Genomic DNA, 23,342 nt, shown 5'->3' with positions numbered 1-23,342 from the left:
GATCGAATTCACTCTTTGAAGAACCTGAATTTCCTATCGAGCTTCGAAAGCAAACACGGGCTTGCATTTAAACCTGGTGGGCTTTCTTCTTCTTCTTCTTCTCCTCCTCCTTACTGCGATTGGAACAGGAGAAAATTCTACTCCTCACCCGGAACCGCCGCCGCCGTCGACGCCGCCACCTCCTCCGCCACCACCGCCGCCGTCGTTGTTGCCGTTGCCGTTGCCGACTCAATCCCTCCAACTAACAAGGGGTTACTATAAGGAGATTCCACAGACTCTCTAAGAGGATCGAAGTTGCCAACTATTTGCAAAAAAGTCAAACAAGTTATGGGGATCAGCATGCGGAATATCAGCGAATTACAAAAAACACAACCAACAATAAAGGAAACCGGAACCAAAACCAAAGGATTTTGTGATATAAAAAACCAATAAAACAGAACCAACAGCCGGCAAAAATTTGATATTATAAAATAGATAAAAAACTACAAGGATCAGCCCCATGGGGTTGTTCGAGCCATTGATGTGGAACAAAGCAACCAAATTTTCTATTGATCGACATTTTCAATCAAACAGTTCAATCAATCGTCACACTTTCGAATCCGCAACTGCACGAGAGTCTGCTTAAATTGATATTTATTAGGAACCAACACCAAACACACGAACCCAAAATATAGACTCTATTTGTCTTGATTTGTAGCCGACGTGATTACATCAATATCCCAAATGTATGCAATTATATTTTTGTACATACTTGCGATACGGATTTCTATATTAAACTTCTCTTCGGCAAGCTTGTGTTCATGTTTTGTATGCAAGCAGATTTTTTATAGCGTTCAGTTACTCTGCCATTCTGCGATTTCGGTTGAAGCGATAAACTTTTTCTCATTATTAATCGAGTTCATCTTATTAAATATAAAATAAGCAATTAGTCTTAAGCACTTAAAATTGACCTAGGGGTAGTTGCAAATTTCTGAGGCAAAAACGAAATAACATGGAATTTCATCCGAACTCGCATCACACAAGATCAGAGCATACCAAGTAAAGTTTCAAATCGTTTTATGGCACTTTTTGTCTTGCTGTCTAGCAACAACCTACCTCTGGCATGCCACATGTAGGACTGGAACGTTAGCTATAATTTCGCTTATATTTATAGATTCGCGTGCTTCCAACAGCTTCGCTTTTACATCGATTGACCAATCAGAGCGATGCTTTCCCATTGATATATCGCTTACTCCTTCAAAACCGTCGACTATGGCAGGGAAATCCGGTATGCCGGAGATTTTTTGCATGCAAAATAGGACACTGCTAGCTATTAATCAACATTTCAATGATATACTTTTAAAAATACATGGCTATGAAAATTCAAATCAATACGTAGAAATATTTCCAATCAAATGGTGACATAATATTAATAATTGATACAAAATTGACTGAGCTGTAATTGTTCAAAACCTGACCACATTTCTACATGTATTTTTCTTGAGTTTCTAGTTTGCACCCCTATATCTATATATATAAAAATGCAGAGATCATTCTTTGTAATCGCATCACGTAAGAACGGATGGACGGATTGAGATGATTTTTTTTATTTGATCAGTTTTTACCCCCACCGGGTTCGTACATCAAAAAAATTAGGAAAACTCACCGGAAAAGTGAGAAAAACCAATAAAGTTATTTTGTATGGACAATGGAATTGTCCACTGAAAAAGTCGCCAATGATTGCTAGATTTACGATTGATGTTTGGCGCGCAACGAGTTGCATGGCCGTCGAAGGAAAGAATACTAGATCGTTGGAAAAATTGTTTTGGCGCGCAACGAATTGTTTTGTGTGGATATGCATACTTGATTTATGTGATTATTCATTTCGAGCCACGTGATTAATTGGGTATCAAAATTATTGTTTACTAATGACGTTTTCCTTGAGAAAATTAAAACCGACCGAGGGTAGTTTCATCAAACACTTTTAACGAAACTGTGGTGGCCTCGCACTTAGTAACTGGCATCTGAGCCAACCTGATATAAAAACCAGGTTCGAAACAGATTCGATTTTCAGCTCATAACAGTTGAAACTAAGTTCGAAACTAGCTTCAAACAACGGTTTGACAGCAGTTTGCGTGGAAACTGGGTTAGGTTTAGAAACAAACGAAAACGACATAAATGATTGGCGGAGTGCATATTACTGTTCTAGAAATACCGCTATAGGCAGGAGAAAAAGTTCTGATATCGTTCACCAGTTGATGGATTGTGTGCAATGGAGTCAGATTAATAATATTGGTCATTCTGAGTGTGAGTTTAACAAATCTGAAATTTTTTGAATTAATCAATGAAAAGATTGAAGCGCTAAGGTCAAACTAAGAGATTTTCCTTTAGTTTTGCTGATTAGATTAATGTTCAAGAGGATTACCATAATGGATTGAGACTGCCATTTTATATTTCATATTCTGTGAAGAATGTTCAAATTTGTAAGATCAATATCAAATAAAAATTTTAGCGTCGCTTTGTCGCTACTTAAAAGTTTTACAAGGAACTGTTCAAAGTTAGTTCTGTTGTGTCGGGTGAACATTCAAGTATGAGTGATTCCCTAAAACCGGACTGTTCAAAATACTTTATATACTTCTTAAGTCAAATCTTTTTTTACGAAATTTTCGTTACTTTGGCTAAATACAAATTGAAAGTTCATCCTACCAAATTAAGAACTCTAGAAAAGAAACTCTTCAACATATTGTTAAGTTTGTCAATACAAAACTCTGGTTAGTGAGCTTTTTCATCGATTACCGAAAGCAAGAATCACACCTGGAAGAGAAAACGTGGCATCTTATATCCTTTATGACCAAGCCATTAGAGAGAGATCTCTGTTCAGTTCTTTGATACAAAGGATGAGATGATAATCTATACCTTTGCTCGATTTTTGCTTAACGGAAGTATTTCACATTTTCACAATAATTTTGGTGATATTTCTTTTTTGGGCTGAAGCGAATGTGTGTCGAATTCCGTTGATTGTAGGTTAATAAGAAATATAATGGAGAGAAACGTTAACCACTTAGTCATTTGACAATTCTGCTGTCCGAAAACATGAATTCGAACAAATAATTTTTGGGCGAGACGAAGATCGATGGGTCAGCTAGTAGAAAATAAAAATGTGTTCCACATTAAAAGCCATCCTTGATCACCGGGACAGATGGACCCTAGCGTTATTCTTAGCCGGTTGGGAATCGCTACCGACACTACACGGCTATGTAGACTGCTCACAAAAGAGTTTTGAAGATTTCTGTTGCGCATTTGAATTTTGATTAATGAAAATCTATTCAATCATAGGTATTACATTTGTCGGTACTTCTGGAACCGAAAGCTGATTATCGGTATAGTGACATTCGGTTCATTCAACCATACACTAATAAGACCTACAAATTTTTTTTACTATTCTCTATGGCAATTGGAATTTTGGAAAAGAATGTACCGGTAGTTAGACTTGAACAAAATTTAGCAAATCATTTATGGGACTATCAATGGTTTATTCGGTTACAGATTCTCATGGTCTGCAAACTACAGAAAATCACTAGTGTTTTTGACATTTTCATACTAAGCACCCTACCTTCGGAACCAGAGGTTTGATTCGAATGAAATTTCATTTCCGAGAAAAGTGAATGATATTATTTTAACATTTTTGGTGCATATCCCCCGGTAACTTCGGAACCGGAAGTTGGATCCAAATGAAATTCAGGAACTTTGTATGAGATCATAAGACCTTTCATTTGAATTAACACATACACACATAAACACATACATATACACACAAACATTTGCTCAGTTCGTCGAGCTGAGTTGAATGGTATATGACATTCGGCCCTCCGGGCCTCGATTCAAAAGCCAATTTTTACAGTGATTGTATAGCCTTTCAATATGAGAAAAACAAAAAGACTTCAGATAGAGGATACTAAAAATTTTTTTTCATTCTTTTTTTAAATCTAGCTGTTTTCATAACATATCAAAAAATTAGAAATGTGAAACTTTTCGTTAAAGAACCATGCTATTTCATTTTAGGTTTTTGGTTTAACTATTTCTACCATGCATCTGGTTGGAGATTTAGCGACTGTAATACACTAACATTATCTTTACATATGTATATGGAACAAACCATTAGTGATAAAATTATACTGTTTATCATATTTTTGGTATATTATGTATATGAGCTTCAAGTGACAAATGATAAACACTCATTAAGAAAAGTAAAATGCAATGTTTGCTTATTCATATTCATATGCTATGTGAAAAAGTCTAAATTTTGCACCAAAAACTTAAAAAAATATAGTGCGTTTACCTAAAAATCAAATAAACCGATGAATAGTTACACAATCAGCGTTTTGAAACACAAATATACAATTTTGTTACATTTTTTTTGAAAGTGTTCTTAATTTCTTCAAATTTTATTTTGATCTGCGAGTACTTGTTACTATTCTTCGGGTTTCGTCTTCGACTCGTTAGTGCAGAGTAGTTTAAATTGAACTGCTTAGTGCAAACTCAAACAGTTTGAATCGCTAAGCAGACGTAAAGTTAATGCTATCTGCGAAACACTTTTAAATATTGTGCCAAAGCGCAATGTCTTTTCTGACGTCCCGAAGGAAACGAATAGGCGTTATTTGTTATTATTATTTAATATTATGAATCAAATATCGTATACAGTTATCTATATTATTACAATCAAGTTATCATTGAACATTTTAAAAATTATATTTCTGTTTAAATCTATTTACAGCTGATTGGCTGGCAGATAGTTTCACGACCAAACAGTCGCTCTGAAATAGTTCAAGCTATGCGTAGAATACGGGTAAGTCCGAAGTAGTGTTGATTGAAACTTCTTACACTATAGTTCTCATTAATTATTCTAAAAACTTCTGCGGTTATTAGTTACTATGGGCCAAGCTTTGAGTTGCTCCGTAGTTTTATTTTGAAATCTTGCAGTAGAGTAACTAACTTTTTGTTAATGTAAGACTAACATAAATTATACAGTGTATTTAAATAGAAGATATATTTTTAATATTTTGTACATTTATTTGCGCAGTGTATTAAACGGTTTACCTATATCTGTTGAGAACTCATGTTCTCATCTTCTGCACACCGTGTTTTGTTTGGCAGCCGGTCGTGTTTAGTTCAAGACATAAAATTTCAACTGTGTAACATGTACATGGGTGCGAAAATTTTACATTATTGTAAACTAGCCAAGCATGACAGTTACTGCCAACTATTACTATTGGTACAATAGTCCTACATGTTGGATAGGTAGCTGCATTATTAATTTTTGATCCCGGTTTTCGAGAATGTCATGAGCTCTAACTATCATGACATTTACATAACTGGACTGTCCTATCCTCTGTGACCACTCTGTTGGACGACTGAAAAGCTTGAGTGTGAACGACGATGTTTTAATTATATTGTTTTCATTTTTGAGCTGCGTAATGTAACTCAACTCTCATTCGTAAATATGTGTGCTTCATCTATTATATCTATTCGATTTACTTTGAAGATTGCGATAAAAATCATACATGAGTATTATCAGGCTTTAAGACACAACATTTATCATGACAAAAACTGGTAAAAATCCAATCATAAAGTATGTTCCATTCAGCTGTTTCAAAGATATTATAACTAATTTACTTGAATTACATACATAGAAGTAACAGAAGCGCAGGATTTCGTTTGTCTAACATGATGTAGAGACAAAAAAATCTTGCGCTACTGCAAATTCTACAATTGCAATTCATGCTAAACGGCGTTTAAAGTGTATTGGAGTAAATCAACCAGCTGGAAATAAAACTATAATCTAACATCATACCACCATAACGGCTGGCAGTCTGAGCATCAGTTTGTGTTCGCAACATGCTTCGTGACTAAATTTTCAATAATGTTTATTATTCACAGCATTAAAGAAAATATAATTTTCTGTTTTCATTGATTATATTACTTATTAATAATTTCAATTACTTTGAGAAGTGTTGTATGTCTGGTTATTTGATCGTCACAAACACGATTTGCGACTGTGACGGTAATCGGTAATCGGACTCTGAGAAATCGGTATGAATTCCTAGTGAGACTGTCTTAGCTACTTCTGGTGATGCCCTTCATTTGAATTTCTGTTTATAAAAATCGGTCCAGTCATCTTTGACCTAGTATCACTTATAAGATTCCATTTTTTAAAAATCCCTAATCTTAACACTAAGAAAATCGTATAGCTAATTATTACTTGTTTATATTCGCAGTATGAGTGCAAAGTACAAAATACTAAAAAAAGGAAAATTGCGTTCCACATATCTGTTGATGGCGTGAGAGTTTGTTTGAAACGTAAAAAACGAAAGGTAAGCTAATAATTTTATATATTGATGCAATGATTTTGAATATCTAATTTATTTCTAATAATTTTCGCAAAATAAATACAATTCAACATTTTAATGAAAACAGTATATGGGACTTTGCCTGTTAGTATAAGTTTACCATACAGGTATAGCGTGTGGTATCCGACAGAATTATTTCTAAAAGTTCCAGGTTGTAGGGTAACGAAGAAATATTGGACAATCTATTATATTTTGGCCCGTCGTTCATATAAAGCAAAGCCTTGGAATTACATTCCTGTAGTGGAATTTGACCTTCTGTTTCAACAGACTTCGCAGCCGATTCAGAGTGTACAGGACCATGGCATGGCTGGTGCTACGATTCTACTGACACTACGAATCCTTCCAGATCTGGGCTCGAACATTTCAACATAAAATGAACTTAAAGATTAATCAAAGTAACGTCCATCGCTAGCAACTAATTTTTTCCACCTCTCAGACAATTTTTGAATTCTTTCTCGAAAAATTATCTCGTCTTTTGCGAGATGATCCAAGTTTGAAGCGAATTTTCGACTATAGTATCGTCTGTTGGTAGCAGCTCATAGTACACAACACTATTTTGGTCCCTCCAGATGCACAACATGATCTTCGAACCATGAATATTCGGCTTTGGTGTTGATTTTGAGGTCGATGGCAACAATTGTCTTTTTTCTTAATTTGTACTCAAAATATGTTTGGTTTTAATCAATATGAAGTTCATATTTATACCTAATATGTTAAAGAATGGAATAATCTTTAAATTTCTAAGACACTTCATTTGATTACATCCAGAAATAAGTGTGTCGGGCCTAAATACGTTGAGTGGCCAAAATACCTCCGTTATCCAAAAAGCCCAGAAAAACAGGTACTTCAAATTAAAGGATATTCTATCGTTTCTCACTTATAGCTATAACTCGAGGGGCAAATCATTCTTCTTGGAATCAACGAATCCATACTGTATATAAAGCTTGCTTCATTTAGAATTGGAACAAACTTTTGCTCATATTGTGGCACTCCTGGTGGACGGATTTGGAAGTTCTTGGCGCCCACGTGTCGGGAATTTTGTCAGCTTCACGTATGATTTTTGACATTCCGCAAATCGACTGTACTTTGTAAACAATCAACATGGAAGCTGAAAGAAGGGAAAGAATTGTGCACTTTTATTTGGAAAATCCATTGTGGTCTGCATCTAGGCTAACTAAACAGCTGAAATTGCCCAGAAATACCGTATGGCGCGTTATCAAAAGGTATAAGGAAACATTGACGACGATTCGGAAGCCTCAAGCCAATCGTCGGAGTGGAACTGTGGACCGGTGTCTTCTGATGGACGATGAAACTTATATCAAGGCTGACTTCGGGCAAAACCCAGATCAAAAATTTTACTTGGCAACGGCTCAAGGGGATGTTCCAGCCAAATTTAAATTTGTTTTTGCCGACAAATTTGCAAGAAAATTTATGATTTGGCAGGGCATTTGCAGCTGTGGCAAAAAGAAACGAAAGTTTTCGTTACAAATAAGACAATGACATCGGAACTATACCAAAAAGAGTGTCTCCAAGAACGAATTAGGCCGTTCATTCGATCCCACGACCATCCCGTAATGTTTTGGCCAGATTTGGCAACCTGTCATTACAGCAAAATCGTTTAAGAATGGTTTGCAGAGAAAGGGGTCCAGTTTGTTCCGAAAAACCTTAACCCACCCAACTGCCCCCAGTTCCGCCCTATTCAGAAATACTGGGCAATCATGAAGAGGAGACTCAAGGCAAAGGTAAAGTTTGTTAAAGACATCAATCAGACGACGATCAGGTGGAATAAGATAGCTAAAACGATGGATGAAGAAGGTGTGCGCCGCCTAATGAGCCGTGTTACAGGAAAAATTCGATCCGTATTTATCCGTATTTTGTCTTACAAGTATGAAGAAAACGCTACATTTGTGTAAAAAAAGATCTTGAGTTCAATAATAAATAACTGAAATACAGGCAATTGTCTTTGTTCCAATTCTATCTGAAGCAAGCTTTACGTAAAAAATATCAGATTTTCTGGTATCCTTTACGGAGTGTCTGCTCATAAATACCACAAATCGTTTCGCATTCTTTTGGGATAGCAGAATGTAATCGCTTTTGTAAAGGATCTAAATCCCATTTGGGATTTGAGGTTTATATTTAATAGGCATTTTGACACCTGCAAATCGTGGACTGCGGCGAATGTCCGTAAACGGTTAATGTCACTCATACAATAAAACAAACAAACCCTGCAAATCGTTGAGCAGTTGGTGCACTTATTTTCTCATTTGTTTACACATTTTACTTAATAATACCAAAACCGGAAGTCGGATCCAAATAAAATTCAGAAGTTTTGTATTGGACCATAAGACCATTCATTTGAAGCAAAGCAAAGTTGGTAAAAATCGATCACATTCCTAACGCGACCGTCGTACCGTTCGGATGCTAATTCGTGGTAGAGCAAGTGTGTATATAGCCGTGCTAATCCGCTTCAAGGTCAATCAAAGATTAATCTTTTGTTACTGTGAGCAGTGTACCAGACAAACACGAAACAATAGAAACAATACCGTTAGGCGATTTCAAGTGCTAGTGCAAGTCTGTAGACTTTAAATAGTGATCGAACGTTTGGAGTGGTGCCGTGACCCGGTGCTGTGTGCTTTTTTCCTCCTAGAGGTTTTTTTTGCACACGGGCACAGTTACAATTCAATCAACGCGTGGCCCCAGCGGCCGAGCTTTGCTACGGAGCACACCGATTAACCAAGGCCAGGCATTGGTGGCTATTGTTTAAGATAAGTAATATTCTCTTTTCCTATTTTATCTGTCGTTTAAATTACCTGATAGTACCCCAGATCTCTTACCCGCACGGATACAATTCCGTGTCGTGATAAACATTGAGAAACATAATCCTGATCCACCAGATAATGAAATGGATACAACTGCTAATAGCAACAAACCCCGCGTTAAAAATTATCCCGACGGACTTGCACTCCCGGCCGGACCGTATACGGTTTATTTCCGGCCCAAATTAAATGGAAAAAAATTGAACACTCTTCAATTATCGAGAGAACTGTCAAAGCGATACTCTACCGTTAAGAGTATCGACAAGGTGCGCCCAGACAAGCTTAGGGTCTCGTTAACCAGTGCAAAACAGGCTAACGAGATCGTTCAATGCGAGCTCTTTACGCGGGAATATCGTGTGTACATCCCCGCTCGTGAAGTCGAGATTGACGGCGTGGTCACCGATGGCCAGTTTGACATGCGAAGACGTTCTTAAGTACGGGATGGGTTGCTTTAAAAACCCCTTACTTAAGACCGTAAAGATACTGGATTGCAAGCGATTGCATTCAGTGTCGATCGCGGGGGATGGTACCAAATCATATCCCCAATCAGACTCGTATCGGGTGACCTTCGCTGGCTCGGCTTTACCTAACTACGTCCTCCTGGACCGAGTGCGCCTCCCTGTTCGTCTTTTTGTTCCGCGTTTAATGAACTGCACCAACTGCACCAACTGCAAGCAACTGGGACACACAACATCCCATTGCTGCAATAAGCTCCGTTGTGCTAACTGTGGGGGGTCTCATGCGGATGGCTCTTGCGGTAAACGCACTGAAAAGTGTCTTTACTGTAAGGAGGGTCCGCATGACCTAATGGCATGTCCTGCGTACAAAATGCGCAAGGATAACATGAAGCGTTCCCTGAAGGAACACTCCAAGCGTTCCTTTGCTGACATGCTCAAGACTGCCACACCCCCTAAACAATCAACGAACATCTATACCTGCTTGTCAACTGACGAGAGCGAGTTTGACGACCCATGGGAAGGTACATCTTCGGCGGTCCCTCATAGCTTTAGAAAAAGAGTAAACAAATCCTCTCATAAGCTCCCAAGTAAGGGTTCGAAGATGTCTTCCGATGGGCCTCCAACATTTATATTTAGGAGTAGTGGAGAAAAAGCTCCGAAGCAAAAAGTTCCTGGTTTCGGAAAACTCAATTCTGAGAAGGAATTCCCACCACTTCCCGGGACACCAAAATCCCCAAGTGCCCCTGAAAACCCAACAGAGAATCAGCTGGGTGCTGGGCTCATAAAATTCTCTGATGTTGTGGACTGGATTTTTACCACCTTCAATATCTCTGATCCCCTTAAAAGCCTGTTTATGGCTTTGATACCTACAGTTAGAACTTTTTTGAAGCAGTTGACTGCAAAATGGCCCCTTCTTTCAGCGATCGTATCCTTCGATGGCTAACTCATCCACCGAGGTCACGGATTCAATCACTGTTTTACAGTGGAATTGTAGAAGTATCATCCCAAAAATAGATTCTTTTAAAATTCTTGTGAATAATCTGAAATGTGACGCATTTGCATTGTGCGAAACTTGGCTAACTTCTGATGTTTCCCTGAACTTCCACGATTTTAACATTATTCGCCTGGATCGAGACGATCCCTACGGAGGAGTACTTTTGGGGATCAAAAAGTGCTACTCCTTCTATCGAATTAACCTCCCATCGATACCAGGTATTGAAGTTGTCGCATGTCATGTCACAATGAAAGGCAAGGACCTTTGCATTGCTTCCATCTACATTCCCCCTAGAGCCTCAGTTGGGTACCACTGGCTCAGCAGTATCATGCAACTTCTTCCCGCACCGACGTTAGTTTTAGGAGACTTTAACTCTCACGGTGCGGGATGGGGTTGTCTTCATGATGACAACAGATCAACCGCGATCTATGATCTTTGCGATAACTTCAATATGACTATTTTGAATACCGGAGAAATGACACGGATTCCCGCACCACCAGCAAGACCAAGCGCGCTGGATTTATCCTTATGCTCGACCTCGCTACGGTTGGATTGCACGTGGAAGGTGATCCCCGATCCCCACGGTAGCGACCATCTACCTATCGTAATTTCAATCGCCTACGGATTAAGACCATCGGAGACAATAAATGTTTCGTATGACCTCACACGAAATATTGATTGGAAATACTACGCAAATTCGATATCTGAGAAACTAGAATCAACACAAGAACTTCCTCCGGAGGAGGAGTACACGTTGTTGGCTGACTTGATTCTCGACACCGCGACTCAAGCTCAGACGAAACGTGTACCTGGCGCGAAAACCAACATCCGTCCTCCTAACCTGTGGTGGGACAAAGAGTGCTCATCACTGAACGCGGAAAGATCTTTAGCGTTCAAAAAGTTCAGAAAAAATGGAACACCCGATAATTATCGGAATTACGCGGCGTTAGACAAGCAAATGAAGAACTTAGTCAAAGCAAAGAAACTTGGTTATTGGCGACGGTTTGTTGAAGGATTATCAAAAGAAACATCGATGAGCACTCTTTGGAACACAGCCCGACGAATGCGCAACCAAAACGCCACGAATGAAAGCGAGGAATATTCCAACCGCTGGATATTCGATTTCGCTAAAAAAGTATGCCCAGACTCTGTTCCGGAACAGAAGACCACCCGCGCCGCGACATCAAATACAAACGAAACACCGTTTTCGATGGTAGAGTTCTCACTCGCACTCTTGTCGTGTAACAATAAAGCCCCGGGGCTAGACAGAATTAAATTCAACTTGTTGAAAAATCTCCCTGACCCTGCGAAAAGGCGCTTGTTGAATTTATTTAACAAGTTTCTTACGGGTAATATTGTCCCACACGACTGGAGACAAGTGCGAGTGATCGCCATCCAAAAACCAGGAAAACCAGCCTCCGATCACAATTCGTATCGGCCGATTGCTATGCTTTCCTGCATCCGGAAATTGTTCGAAAAAATGATTCTCTTTCGTCTTGACAATTGGGTGGAGACTAATGGCTTGCTTTCAGATACACAATTTGGTTTCCGCAGGGGCAAAGGAACGAACGATTGTCTTGCGTTGCTCTCAACAGAAATTCAAATGGCATTTGCTCGTAAAGAACAAATGGCGTCAGTTTTCCTCGACATCAAGGGGGCCTTTGACTCAGTTTTCATAAACATCCTATCTGAGAAGTTTCATCAGCATGGTCTTTCACCAATTTTGAATAACTTTTTGTATAATCTATTGTCCGAGAAACACATGTATTTCGCGCATGGTGATTTGTCGACAATACGATTCAGTTACATGGGTCTTCCTCAGGGCTCATGTTTAAGCCCCCTTTTATACAATTTTTACGTAAGCAATATTGATGAATGTATCAACACATCTTGCACGCTAAGACAACTTGCCGACGACAGCGTTGTGTCTATTATAGGACCCAAAGCTGCCGATCTCCAAGGACCATTACAAGATACCCTCGACAACTTGTCGACATGGGCTCTTCAAATGGGTATCGAGTTCTCTACGGAGAAAACTGAGCTAGTTGTATTTTCAAGGAAGCGAGAACCAGCACAATTACAGCTTCAACTAGGGGGTGAAACCATAGCTCAGGTCTTCACATTTAAATATCTCGGGGTCTGGTTCGACTCCAAAGGCACCTGGGGATGTCACATTAGATATCTGAAACAAAAATGCCAACGGAGAATCAACTTTCTTCGTACGATAACCGGATCGTGGTGGGGTGCCCATCCAGGAGACCTGATCAGGTTGTACCAAACAACGATATTGTCCGTTATGGAATATGGATGCTTTTGCTTCCGATCCGCGGCGAACACTCATTTCATCAAGCTGGAAAGAATCCAGTATCGTTGCTTGCGTATTTCCTTAGGTTGCATGCAGTCAACTCATACGATGAGTCTCGAAGTGTTGGCGGGCGTCTTACCGTTGAAAAACCGATTCTGGGATCTCTCATATCGATTGCTAATCCGATGCGAAATCTTGAATCCGAAGGTGATTGAAAACTTCGAAAGGCTTGTCGAGCTCAATTCTCAGACCCGTTTTATGTCCTTGTATTTTGATTACATGGCTCAGAATATTAACCCTTCTTCGTTTGTGCCCAACCGTGTCCTATTCTTGGATACTTCTGATTCCACTGTATTTTTCGACACATCCATGAGAGAAGAGATTCGTGGAATTCCGGATCACGTGCGCCCTCAAGTGGCCCCAAATATTTTTTTTATAATAAATTAGAACAGTCAACTGTGAAAAGGTGTTTTACACTGACGGTTCAAACATCAACAGGTCCACAGGCTTCGGCATCTTCAATCAAAACATCACCACTTCTTACAAACTCAATGATCCGGCTTCAGTTTACGTCGCAGAATTAGCTGCCATTCAGTACACTCTTGAGATCATTGAAACCTTGCCCAAAGACCATTACTTCATTGTCACGGACAGTCTAAGCTCAATAGAAGCTCTTCGGGCAATGAAGCCAGGAAAGTATCCCCCATATTTCCTGGGGAAAATACGGGAACATTTGAGAACTTTATCTGGACGGTCTTATTCAATATCGTTAGTCTGGGTCCCTTCGCATTGTTCCATTCCAGGCAATGAACAGGCAGACTCATTGGCTAAAGTGGGCGCATTAGAAGGTGATATTTATGAAAGACCAATATGCTTCAATGAATTTTTCAGAATCTCTCGTCAGAAAACTCTCGAAAGTTGGCAAACTTCATGGAGCAATGACGAACTGGGACGATGGCTACACTCCATTATCCCTAAGGTATCGACGAAACCTTGGTTCAGGGGGATGAACGTGAGTCGCGATTTCATTCGTGTTATGTCGCGGCTCATGTCAAATCACTACACCTTCAACGCACATCTCCGGCGTATTGGGCTCGCGGAGAGCGGTCTCTGCACCTGTGGCGACGGTTATCAGGACATCGAGCATGTCGTGTGGTCGTGCGTAGAGTATCGTGACGTCAGGTCGCAGCTACTGGAATCCCTTAGGGCCCGAGGTAGACCGCCTGAGGTTCCGGTTCGGGATGTGTTGGCGAGTCGGGATAGTTTATATATGCTTCTAATATACCAGTACCTTAAACACATTAATATACAAGTGTAACTCGTAATATCCTCTCTCTTGTCGAGGCTAAGAATAATCTTCACCTATAGGTTCGAGACTAACATTCGCCCGATTCTCCCAATCCCTAGTCTGTCCACCATCTCTGTCGAAAATAACAAGATCTTTTTGCTGTCACTAATTTTTTCGTTCCCTTTTCCTCCGTTTCTCCACCATCTCGATGTCAACTAATTAGATCTTTGTCGTATTCAGTCATTCGTTCCCATACTCCCTTTTTTCACTCCGTTTTCCACAAAATTACTTCTCCATGTTTCTTTCAATCTCTTAGGTAACATCACCATCATCGTCCACGGAAAACTGCTCCAATCGATGACCAACATGCGGACCACCCGACGGGTATCCGTGGCCTGGGGGTGTTTCTCGCGGACCCACGTAGAATCTGGAAGACACTCGTATTACATTCAATCCATCGACCATTGCCGATCGCCAACTGTAACTGCAACTGAATCTGCCAGAATCGACCATTGCGACCGGAATACGTCACTACCCTAATGATAATACCCTAGTTTTAAGTTAGTCGTTAATCAAGATAAGAAAATACTCTTGGCATCTTAGAGCATTAGCAGTGTGCCTTTAAATATATTATTAATGAATAAAAAAAAATCGATCACGCCATCTCTGAGAAAAGTGAGTGATTAATTTAAAATTGAAATTTTTACACTAATCAAGTCACTAAGGAAGTCTTATCAAGATGAAATGCAGGAATTTTCTATGGGACCATGAGCAACACGACAACTCGGTTTCATAGCCAAAATTAGCCGAGAATTCAAAGACCCGTACTGTCTAAAAGCATATACTGTTCGTTGGTGCGTCCATTACTCGAAAATGCGTGTTTGGTTTGGAGTTCGTACCAACTCATATGGAACTTGCGAATAGAACGTGTACAGAAGAGATTCGTCCGGCTGGCTTTGCGGCAGCTCCCATAGGAAAACCCACTGGATTTATCACCGTATCCTGACCGCTATCGTCTGATTGGCCTGGAATCGTTAGAGCGACGAAGAAAGATCCATCAAGCGTTACTTGTGGCTAAAGTAATCAATGGTGACACTCGGACCTCCGGGTCTCGGTCCAAAAGTCAGTTTTCACAATGATTGCAAAGCCTTGGTTATTTAGTGGCTTGGCTAGAAGCCGTTATTGCGCTATGGGCACAATAATGGTTTCCGCTATTCTTTAACACTTCCTCTTTCGCAAATAGCGTTAACTTTACGTCTGCTTAGTGGTTCAAATTGAACTGTTTAAGGTTTCAATAAGCAGTTTGATTGGAACTGCTCTGAACTGACGAGTCAAAGACGAAATAAACGTGCACAACCTTTCTAAATGAGAAAGGCAAAAAATGGCTGTCATTCAAAAGATTTTTTTTAATGGGCATGGTTGATAAATGCATGTCTTTCAAAAAATTATAACTCAAAAACGAAAAGCTAATTTTTTTTATGTTTTATAGAAAGGTCCAAATTATCAAAAAAAATGTAGCGTGGGAGCGGGTCATTTTGCCGAAAGCCATTTCACCGAAAGTCGTTTTGCCGAATGCCATTTCGCTAAAAGACGTTTCGCCGAATAGGTCGTTTCGCCGATAGTCGTTTCGCCGAAAGGGTCATTTCGCCGTGCGTTATCAACCTCAAAACTTTAACTTTATCAATTTACCTAGTTTTCCTATAAACTATTGACATATCTAGACAACATAGCCAAAAATTGAAACAGTCGGGTGGATACCAACTAATGAATTTGTGAAATATCTCCGTCTCCAGAAAATGGAAAAAAATCGATTTTTCGATCCACCGGAAATATAGTAATGGCAAAATGGAAAAAAAAACACGCGTCTGATAGTTTTCGATGAAGAACAATTTTAATATTACGGAGTCCGCCATGTAACTTTTGTTAACATGCAATAAAACTCAAACGGTTCATCCGATTTCAAAATTTATTTTTTTCATATTAAAGTACAATCCTTCCGGTTAATTGTGAAATATAATTTCATTCAAATGGCTGCCTCGGTTGGCCTGCAGTGCGCCATACGTTCGGTCCAGTTTTTTAGTACATTTTCGATTGTATGCAGCTTTATTACAGCTATGGCTGCACGAATGTTGTCCTTCAAGGCTTGAATTGTCTCTGTCAGGGGACGGGTATAGCGTGATGGGATAGTCGATGCCTTTCACGCAGCCCGCCTGGGTTCGATTCCCGACCCCGCACATAGGGTCAGAAAGATTTTCTTGTCCGAAGAGGCGAATGACCTAAGATGTTAAAGCCTCTATAATTGAAACAAAAAAAATTGTCTCTGTCTTGTCTACATAACACTTATCTTTGACAGCCCCCCAAAGATAATAGTCTAACGGCGTCAAATCACAGCTCCGAGGCGGCCAAACGACATCCGAATTTCGTGTGGCACGGAGCGCCGTCTTGTTGGAACCAAATGGTGTCCAAGTCTTCCTCTTCAAGTAACGGGAAGAACTAATCGCTAATCCTGGCGCGGTAGCGCTCGCCATTGACCGTGGCGGCGGCTCCTGTCTCATTTTCGAAGAAAAATGGCCCAATGATGCCGCCAGACCAAAATCCGCACCAAACCGTCACTCTCTGAGGATGCATCGGCTTCTCCATGATAACGTGCGGGTTTTATGTCCCCCAGATGCAACAATTTTGCTTATTAGCATACCCGCCGAGATAAAAATGTGCCTCATCCGAGAAGATGATTTTTTGGCAAAAATCGGCGTCTTCTTTAAGCTGATCGCAAGCCCAGTAGGCGAAGTCCTGAAGCGTACACACAACCGTTTTCACCATTTTCACAACCGAAAGGATAAAAGTAAGTTTCTGTCAAATCAAAAGTGACATTAAGGTTACCAATGTCGAAATAACCGCTAGTTTAAAAAAAAAGTTAGATGGCGGACCCTGTATATTATGAATTTCTGAGAGTTCGTAAATCTTTCTCTCGTAGAATTTCCACACACACACACAAACACACACACACACACACACACACACACACATATATATATATATATATATATATATATATATATATATATATATATATATATATATATATATATATATATATATATATATATATATATATATATATATATATATATATATATATATATATATATATATATATATATATATATATATATATATATATATATATATATATATACACAGGTGTCTTATTATATTGTATGCATGTTATTGAAATGCTCCATTATTGTGTCTTTTCTACTCCAGAAGAAGCAGCAACATTGGAATGAACCTCTAGATGTTGAAATGTTAAGCCATCCGATTTATAGGATTTTCTACGTGTCTCATGACAGCAACGATTTGAAAATCTTCAGCTATATAGCGAGAGATGGAAGTAGTGATGTTTTCAAATGTTGTGTGTTCAAAACAAATAAAAAGGTAATACAATATTACGAATTTAAACGAAAAGCCATGTGTTAACAATGACAACTTTGTTGAGACATATATTTTATTCATCCATTGTTCACTGTAATCATTTTATCATAAATTCATCTTACTTCGACGTTTAGTGATCCCGTTTGACTAATGAACATATGAACTAGTCCAGTCACAAAACAGTTGTATTATTTCAGCTCTGTATACTACACAGGCATTTGTCTTAAAAATAAACGTTCACTATAGACACCATCCGCGATTCAAATACCTTTCCCAACTACTTCTTATGCCAATAACCAAATCGAAGAATATATCGTTGTATTCAATTCTCCCATCAAACTCTCTTATTCCAATGGGAAATACTTACCCGGAGAGTCGCGTGAGACTCACCAACACATAACATTAACAGAAAATAACTTGCGCGTTCGTGTGTACTAAAAGGTTTGTGAAGCGAAATTTTAAAATTATATCAAAATTCATAAAGCGGAGAAGACGGAGATTTTTCCCAATGTGGTATGAACATAGTTAGTGCGTACCGAGTTTTTAACCAGTATGGTTTGTTACGGAATATTTAGATCTCTAGGTGCTGCGAGATATACTGAATATCTGAATTACAAGTGAAATATATAGAATGAAAGAGCTTTGACAGTTTAATTTTAATAACAGATGTATTAAAGTGTTAATTAAAATTTGATGATTATCTTTCGTGTGCAAGCCTTTTCAGTTTGTTGTGAATTTATCGTTGAATTAATAATTATATAATATCCTAAACAGTACTATTCGGTGAATGAAACATAACACATAAAAATCTTGCAGATATTGTGAGATCCTGCAATCAATAATTTAAAATAAAAAAATGCAAATTGTTCAATCTATATATTTAATAAATCAGTATGTCTGGATCAAATATGATGTAAATATTAAGTTTTGGTTTCAATATTTGAACAGGGATTGAGAGCCTTCTGAATGTGCAATGTGCGAAGTATGACAACAAAACAATTTGTGCGAAAACGATTTATGACCCAAACGAAGCAAACCTAGAAAAACGTGTTAAATTTACTGTGCATTTATGTCAAATATATATATATATATATATATATATATATATATATATATATATATATATATATATATATATATATATATATATATATATATATATATATATATATATATATAATGGTTTTAATATTTCATTTTATTACATGATTTTTGTGTGGTTAAAAATAAGTTTTGCAACTTTAAACTGGTGCTCTCCCGCAGATGATGCAGGTGAGGCTTGACCAATTCTAAATTTATACTTTTAAGTTTGATTTGTCTGTTTAGGCGACACTGATGATTGTAGTGGCAGAGACATGTTTACGGTGGAATATAATTACTTTTGCGACAATAATACCGGCACGTTCGTTTCGATGTAAAAAATAAAATAGTCGTGTATCTCGTGTTCGAAGAAGAAAAGATTGGTCTGTGATTCTTGGTTCAGCGATCTGAAACGCAGTTTAATTTTGTGTGAAAACGTTGACTCCATAGTCTCCAATTAGCACTGTGAGAACGTGTTTGACAAACCATACTGCATAAAATACAACATAACTCTTCGATTAAAACTATTACCAGAAGAAAATGATCAAACAGAAATCAGAAGACTTGCAACCAGAGTCCAGTAATCTATTGACATCACCATCCAGTAAACGCAAAAATGAATCTGCACTTCGACAATTACAAAGTGATATGATGGGTAAAGCTCGTTCTACGCTGATCACGTTAGGTGATGTATTAAAAGGAAATAAAAATACGCCCAATAACACAGCTTCAATAAATCCTTTACCAGATATACCATTAAAATCTTGTTCGAACGATTTGGATTTAGATAGTATAAATTATCAAATACCTGTTCCTCGTAGCCCAAAATCACCAAAAGACAAAAGTTCCTTAGATTTTTTTCTTTGGTCTAAAAACAAAAACAAGGAGTTTACCAAGAGTTCTAAAAAAGATAAACTTAAGATACAACAATCACAATTAAGTGATGTAAATGAAGAAGAAACAAGAAAGGGGCGAAACTGCGAGTATGAGAGCTCCTCTAGTCTCAAAAGTTCTGGTATGGGTACTATCAAGAAAACAGTCCACGATATAAGTACAGCTGCATCACGTTATCAACAGTCAGGACAATCACAACGGGTTAAATGTTCATCCACTTATGATAAACAAGTACAAGACTATGGGACTGAAGCAGAATTCGCTCATTCAATGGAAGAAGGTATATCAAACATAGGACAAGACCACAGTGATGGTCGACGAAAATCATACAATGAAAAGCATATGTATGAACAAAATATTCGGGGGTATGATGAACTCGATGACCGGTATGAGGATATATCATGTCAAAACATGAAAAGAACAAGAAACCCTTCGAGCCCAGCATCAACGAAACATATCTTGTTCAACGAGGAAAATGACATTTTGTATTATAAGGATACACAAAGACCGTTCAAAACCAAATCACTTAATGAGCACTTTGGTAGAGAAAGGCTTAAAAACGTACCATTCAAAACCTTTTCTGCAAAAGAAAATCGAAAGACACACGAATCTGCGCCATTGTCACAGCTAAAAGCCACGAGAGATGAAAAATCTTTGCCAATTCCAACATCTCACGCAAATCTAGAACAAAGCTCTATGAGAACTATGAAGAATGTTCAAAAGAATGCTAGATCCTATGAGGATCCACAAAAAGTGATACAAAAACCAGGTTATATAAGGCCGTCCCTAACTCGAGATTACTCAATAGATGATAAGCAACACACGAGTAGTGCAAATGTAAATATCAATCAATACGATGAAACAGCAGATTTTTCAAGTGTGCGACAACACCAAGTGGAAGAGAGTAATGATAAAAGATTTAACAGAAAAATATGTTTTCAAGAACCCGTCTATAATGTAAACAGAAAATGTGATACACTACCTCGAAGTCAAAAAAATTCAAAAATGTGCGAGGTTGAAAAAAATATCAATGAATATTTGGATATGGATATGCTAAGACCTCGAAGTGGTAGTCTTGACTCGGATCTCGAGGTAATTTTTGATATTTTAAATAGAAGTTTCATTCATTCAGTAATTAGTAATCGCGATGATACTGTAGTGATCATTTACACAACACGCTTTATTCCTAATAAGCGCACTCTCAATAAATTAACTTTTACTTAATTTCATGATTATTAAATTTTTTCATCTGCTCAAATTTGCCTCTGATGGTGAAGATTGTAAGACTAAGAATTCAACTTGTTAAGACATGGCTTTTTTCATTACATCTATTTTCTTGTTCGATCTTCAATACGCCTAATATTTTACGTTTATAATAATTTCTTTAGTCACAAGCCATGCGCATTGTTAGAACAGTGGGACAAGCATTTGAAGTTTGCCATAAATTATCCATGCAAGACGTTGGGGCAAACGTAGATGATGAACACTCGGAACCATCTCATTGTGAATTTTCTGAAATCGACCGAAGCTCCGATAGAGTGAGCGAGGAAGGAGAACTAAAAAAAGGTAATTGGGACATGATAATAATACTCAATGCTTCAGTTAGAAAAATAAATGGGACATGTGAACTTTCATCACTGTAATTATGATGGTTGTAATGGGTCAGTTTAATAAAAATTCAATCGATATTCTAATGAACAATTTCTCTATTTTTCGTATTTAATAAATGTTTAACGTTTTCATTTGAAATATATAAAGACGGAAAAAATCAACACTTCGAGACTAGAAATCTACTGGTTTGTTAATGTTGTAGCGCGAGTTTTCACAATGTTTTGTGACTATAAAGTCACACATTTACGCTTTTCTTGAGCAATGTTGAAAGCTAGAAAACAAACAAATTCAGAAAAGGTATAGAAGACATTGAAAAATAAGATTACCAAATTTCTGACTACTGCTCACACAAGTTTGAAACTTGGATGATGAATCCCCTAATCGTAAATTGAAATATTGTTCTATTGTTACCAGTGTTGATATGTTGCACACAAAATGTTTTTCAACAGTGGTTCTTTTATTGTGTCAGTATTATAAATGTTGCATATATGATCGAAATCGACTTTTTTTTATGAATTATTATTTTTATTTGGGTTTAAAAGTCGGCCTTTACAGTGATTGCTTACCTTTTTTATGAGAAAGACAAAAAAGTAAAAATAATGTATTCGAACAAAAGGCTGTTTAATAACTTAATAACCTAATTTAGATCTAAATAACTATAATTTACTACTATAATATATTCGAATCCGTATCTTTGTTTCTACACATGGTTTGTTGCATTGTTCTATACCACGTGGAATAAGAAGTCCCGCGCCTAACAAAGAACGATATCCTGCAATATTTTGATGCTCTTTGTCAAGATTTGTCAATGCCTTCAATATAGGCTTTCGTTTCTGCAATGACCTCAGCATTCGACGCAGAGATAGCTGAACTAAATTGTTGGTAAAGCCTGCATTTTTTGCTGTAAAGAAAACGAAAACCGAAACTCGGGTTGGCACCAAGAACACAAGAACACGGGTTTCCAACCGTGTTGAAGAAACCGGAAATGTACGAATGTCTGTTGCCTGTGTTTGGTTGAACACAGAACTGTGGTTGGGAAAATTCATAGCCACTATACGGAAAGTATAGAATTACAATTAATTGAAATTTATTTGAAAAGACATACATTGAAATTTCATACTCTGCGATGAATATGAAATTTCAACGGCGGTTGTGTAAGAATACCGTTAATAAAAACAGCAAACAAAAATAATTACAATCATAATATGATAATAAAAATCCAACCGCTAAGCATATTTTATAATTCATTAAAAGTATTGCAAAATTTTAAAAATTCACATAAGAAACGTAATAACTGTGAGTATTTGCATAACCAAATCGCAAAACTAAGATTTTTTTGTCAGATGTTTTAGAAATTTCTTGAGACATCGAGATTTGGTGTTACCGTCTGTTAACATCGAGATCTGACGTTATCCAAAAAAAACATCGAAGTACAAAAATTTTCTAGTCCTAGACTGGAAAACTTCGACTTAATTTTTAATATTCTTTTCACTGAATTTTTTATATTGGTATGTTAAATGGAATGGAAACTAGTCACTAAATTCTTCTAGCACGCAGGTATTATTAGTTTATAACAAAAAAAATCACTTTGAATGCATCGATCGAACTTCGATTCAAATACACTCAAGTCTTTTATGGGGAGATACGTACTGCCCATACTTGCATATCAGTCCCATATGGAAAATCGGCATGTCGAGAAAAAGACGATTAAAATTTTATTTCCGTTTTTTTTTGTTTTATTGTGCTACCTAATGCTAAATCATGGTATTATTACTTGCAATATCGGTAATACACCTTTACTATTCCAATATTGCAACAAATGAAATTATTGAAATTTGCACTGAATGGGACTGATATGCGGGTACTTTGCATATGGGACAGACATGAGTTGATATTTTTTTCACATTTTACTGAACAAACCCTCCACTTTTATTGCAATTTTTGGAAGTATATTGAGGATAGATTTCATTCCTCAAGCTAACTCAAAATTGGCGAAAATCGATATGGGACTGATATGCGAGTATGGGCAGCGTACGACATGGAAAAAATGCCTCAAAACCGAATAACTTTAAAAATTC

The 23,342-nt window shown here is 37.7% G+C and overlaps 1 protein-coding gene across 8 annotated transcripts in view; it reads left to right on the top strand.

The window, feature by feature from the left end:
- Positions 1 to 23,342, top strand: part of LOC131433662 (capon-like protein) — a 53,446-nt gene that overhangs the window by 6,556 nt on the left and 23,548 nt on the right. For 5 of the 8 annotated variants that reach the window (XM_058600175.1, XM_058600171.1, XM_058600174.1 and 2 more), the window contains exons 3-6: positions 4,754 to 4,825; positions 6,255 to 6,350; positions 17,512 to 17,682; positions 21,042 to 21,219. In XM_058600175.1, coding sequence (XP_058456158.1) covers positions 4,754 to 4,825; positions 6,255 to 6,350; positions 17,512 to 17,682; positions 21,042 to 21,219 — 517 coding nt within the window. Of the gene's footprint in view, positions 1 to 4,753; positions 4,826 to 6,254; positions 6,351 to 17,511; positions 17,683 to 18,223; positions 18,263 to 18,904; positions 18,952 to 18,974; positions 20,746 to 21,041; positions 21,220 to 23,342 lie in introns of those variants that run through there. The other 3 variants (XM_058600168.1, XM_058600170.1, XM_058600169.1) reach the window with 3 other exon arrangements.

Source organism: Malaya genurostris, chromosome 3 (assembly GCF_030247185.1).
Source record: "Malaya genurostris strain Urasoe2022 chromosome 3, Malgen_1.1, whole genome shotgun sequence".
Lineage (NCBI taxonomy): Eukaryota > Metazoa > Arthropoda > Insecta > Diptera > Culicidae > Malaya > Malaya genurostris.
Note: the sequence above shows the minus strand (reverse complement) of the source record. Positions and strands in the feature narration are given on the sequence as shown.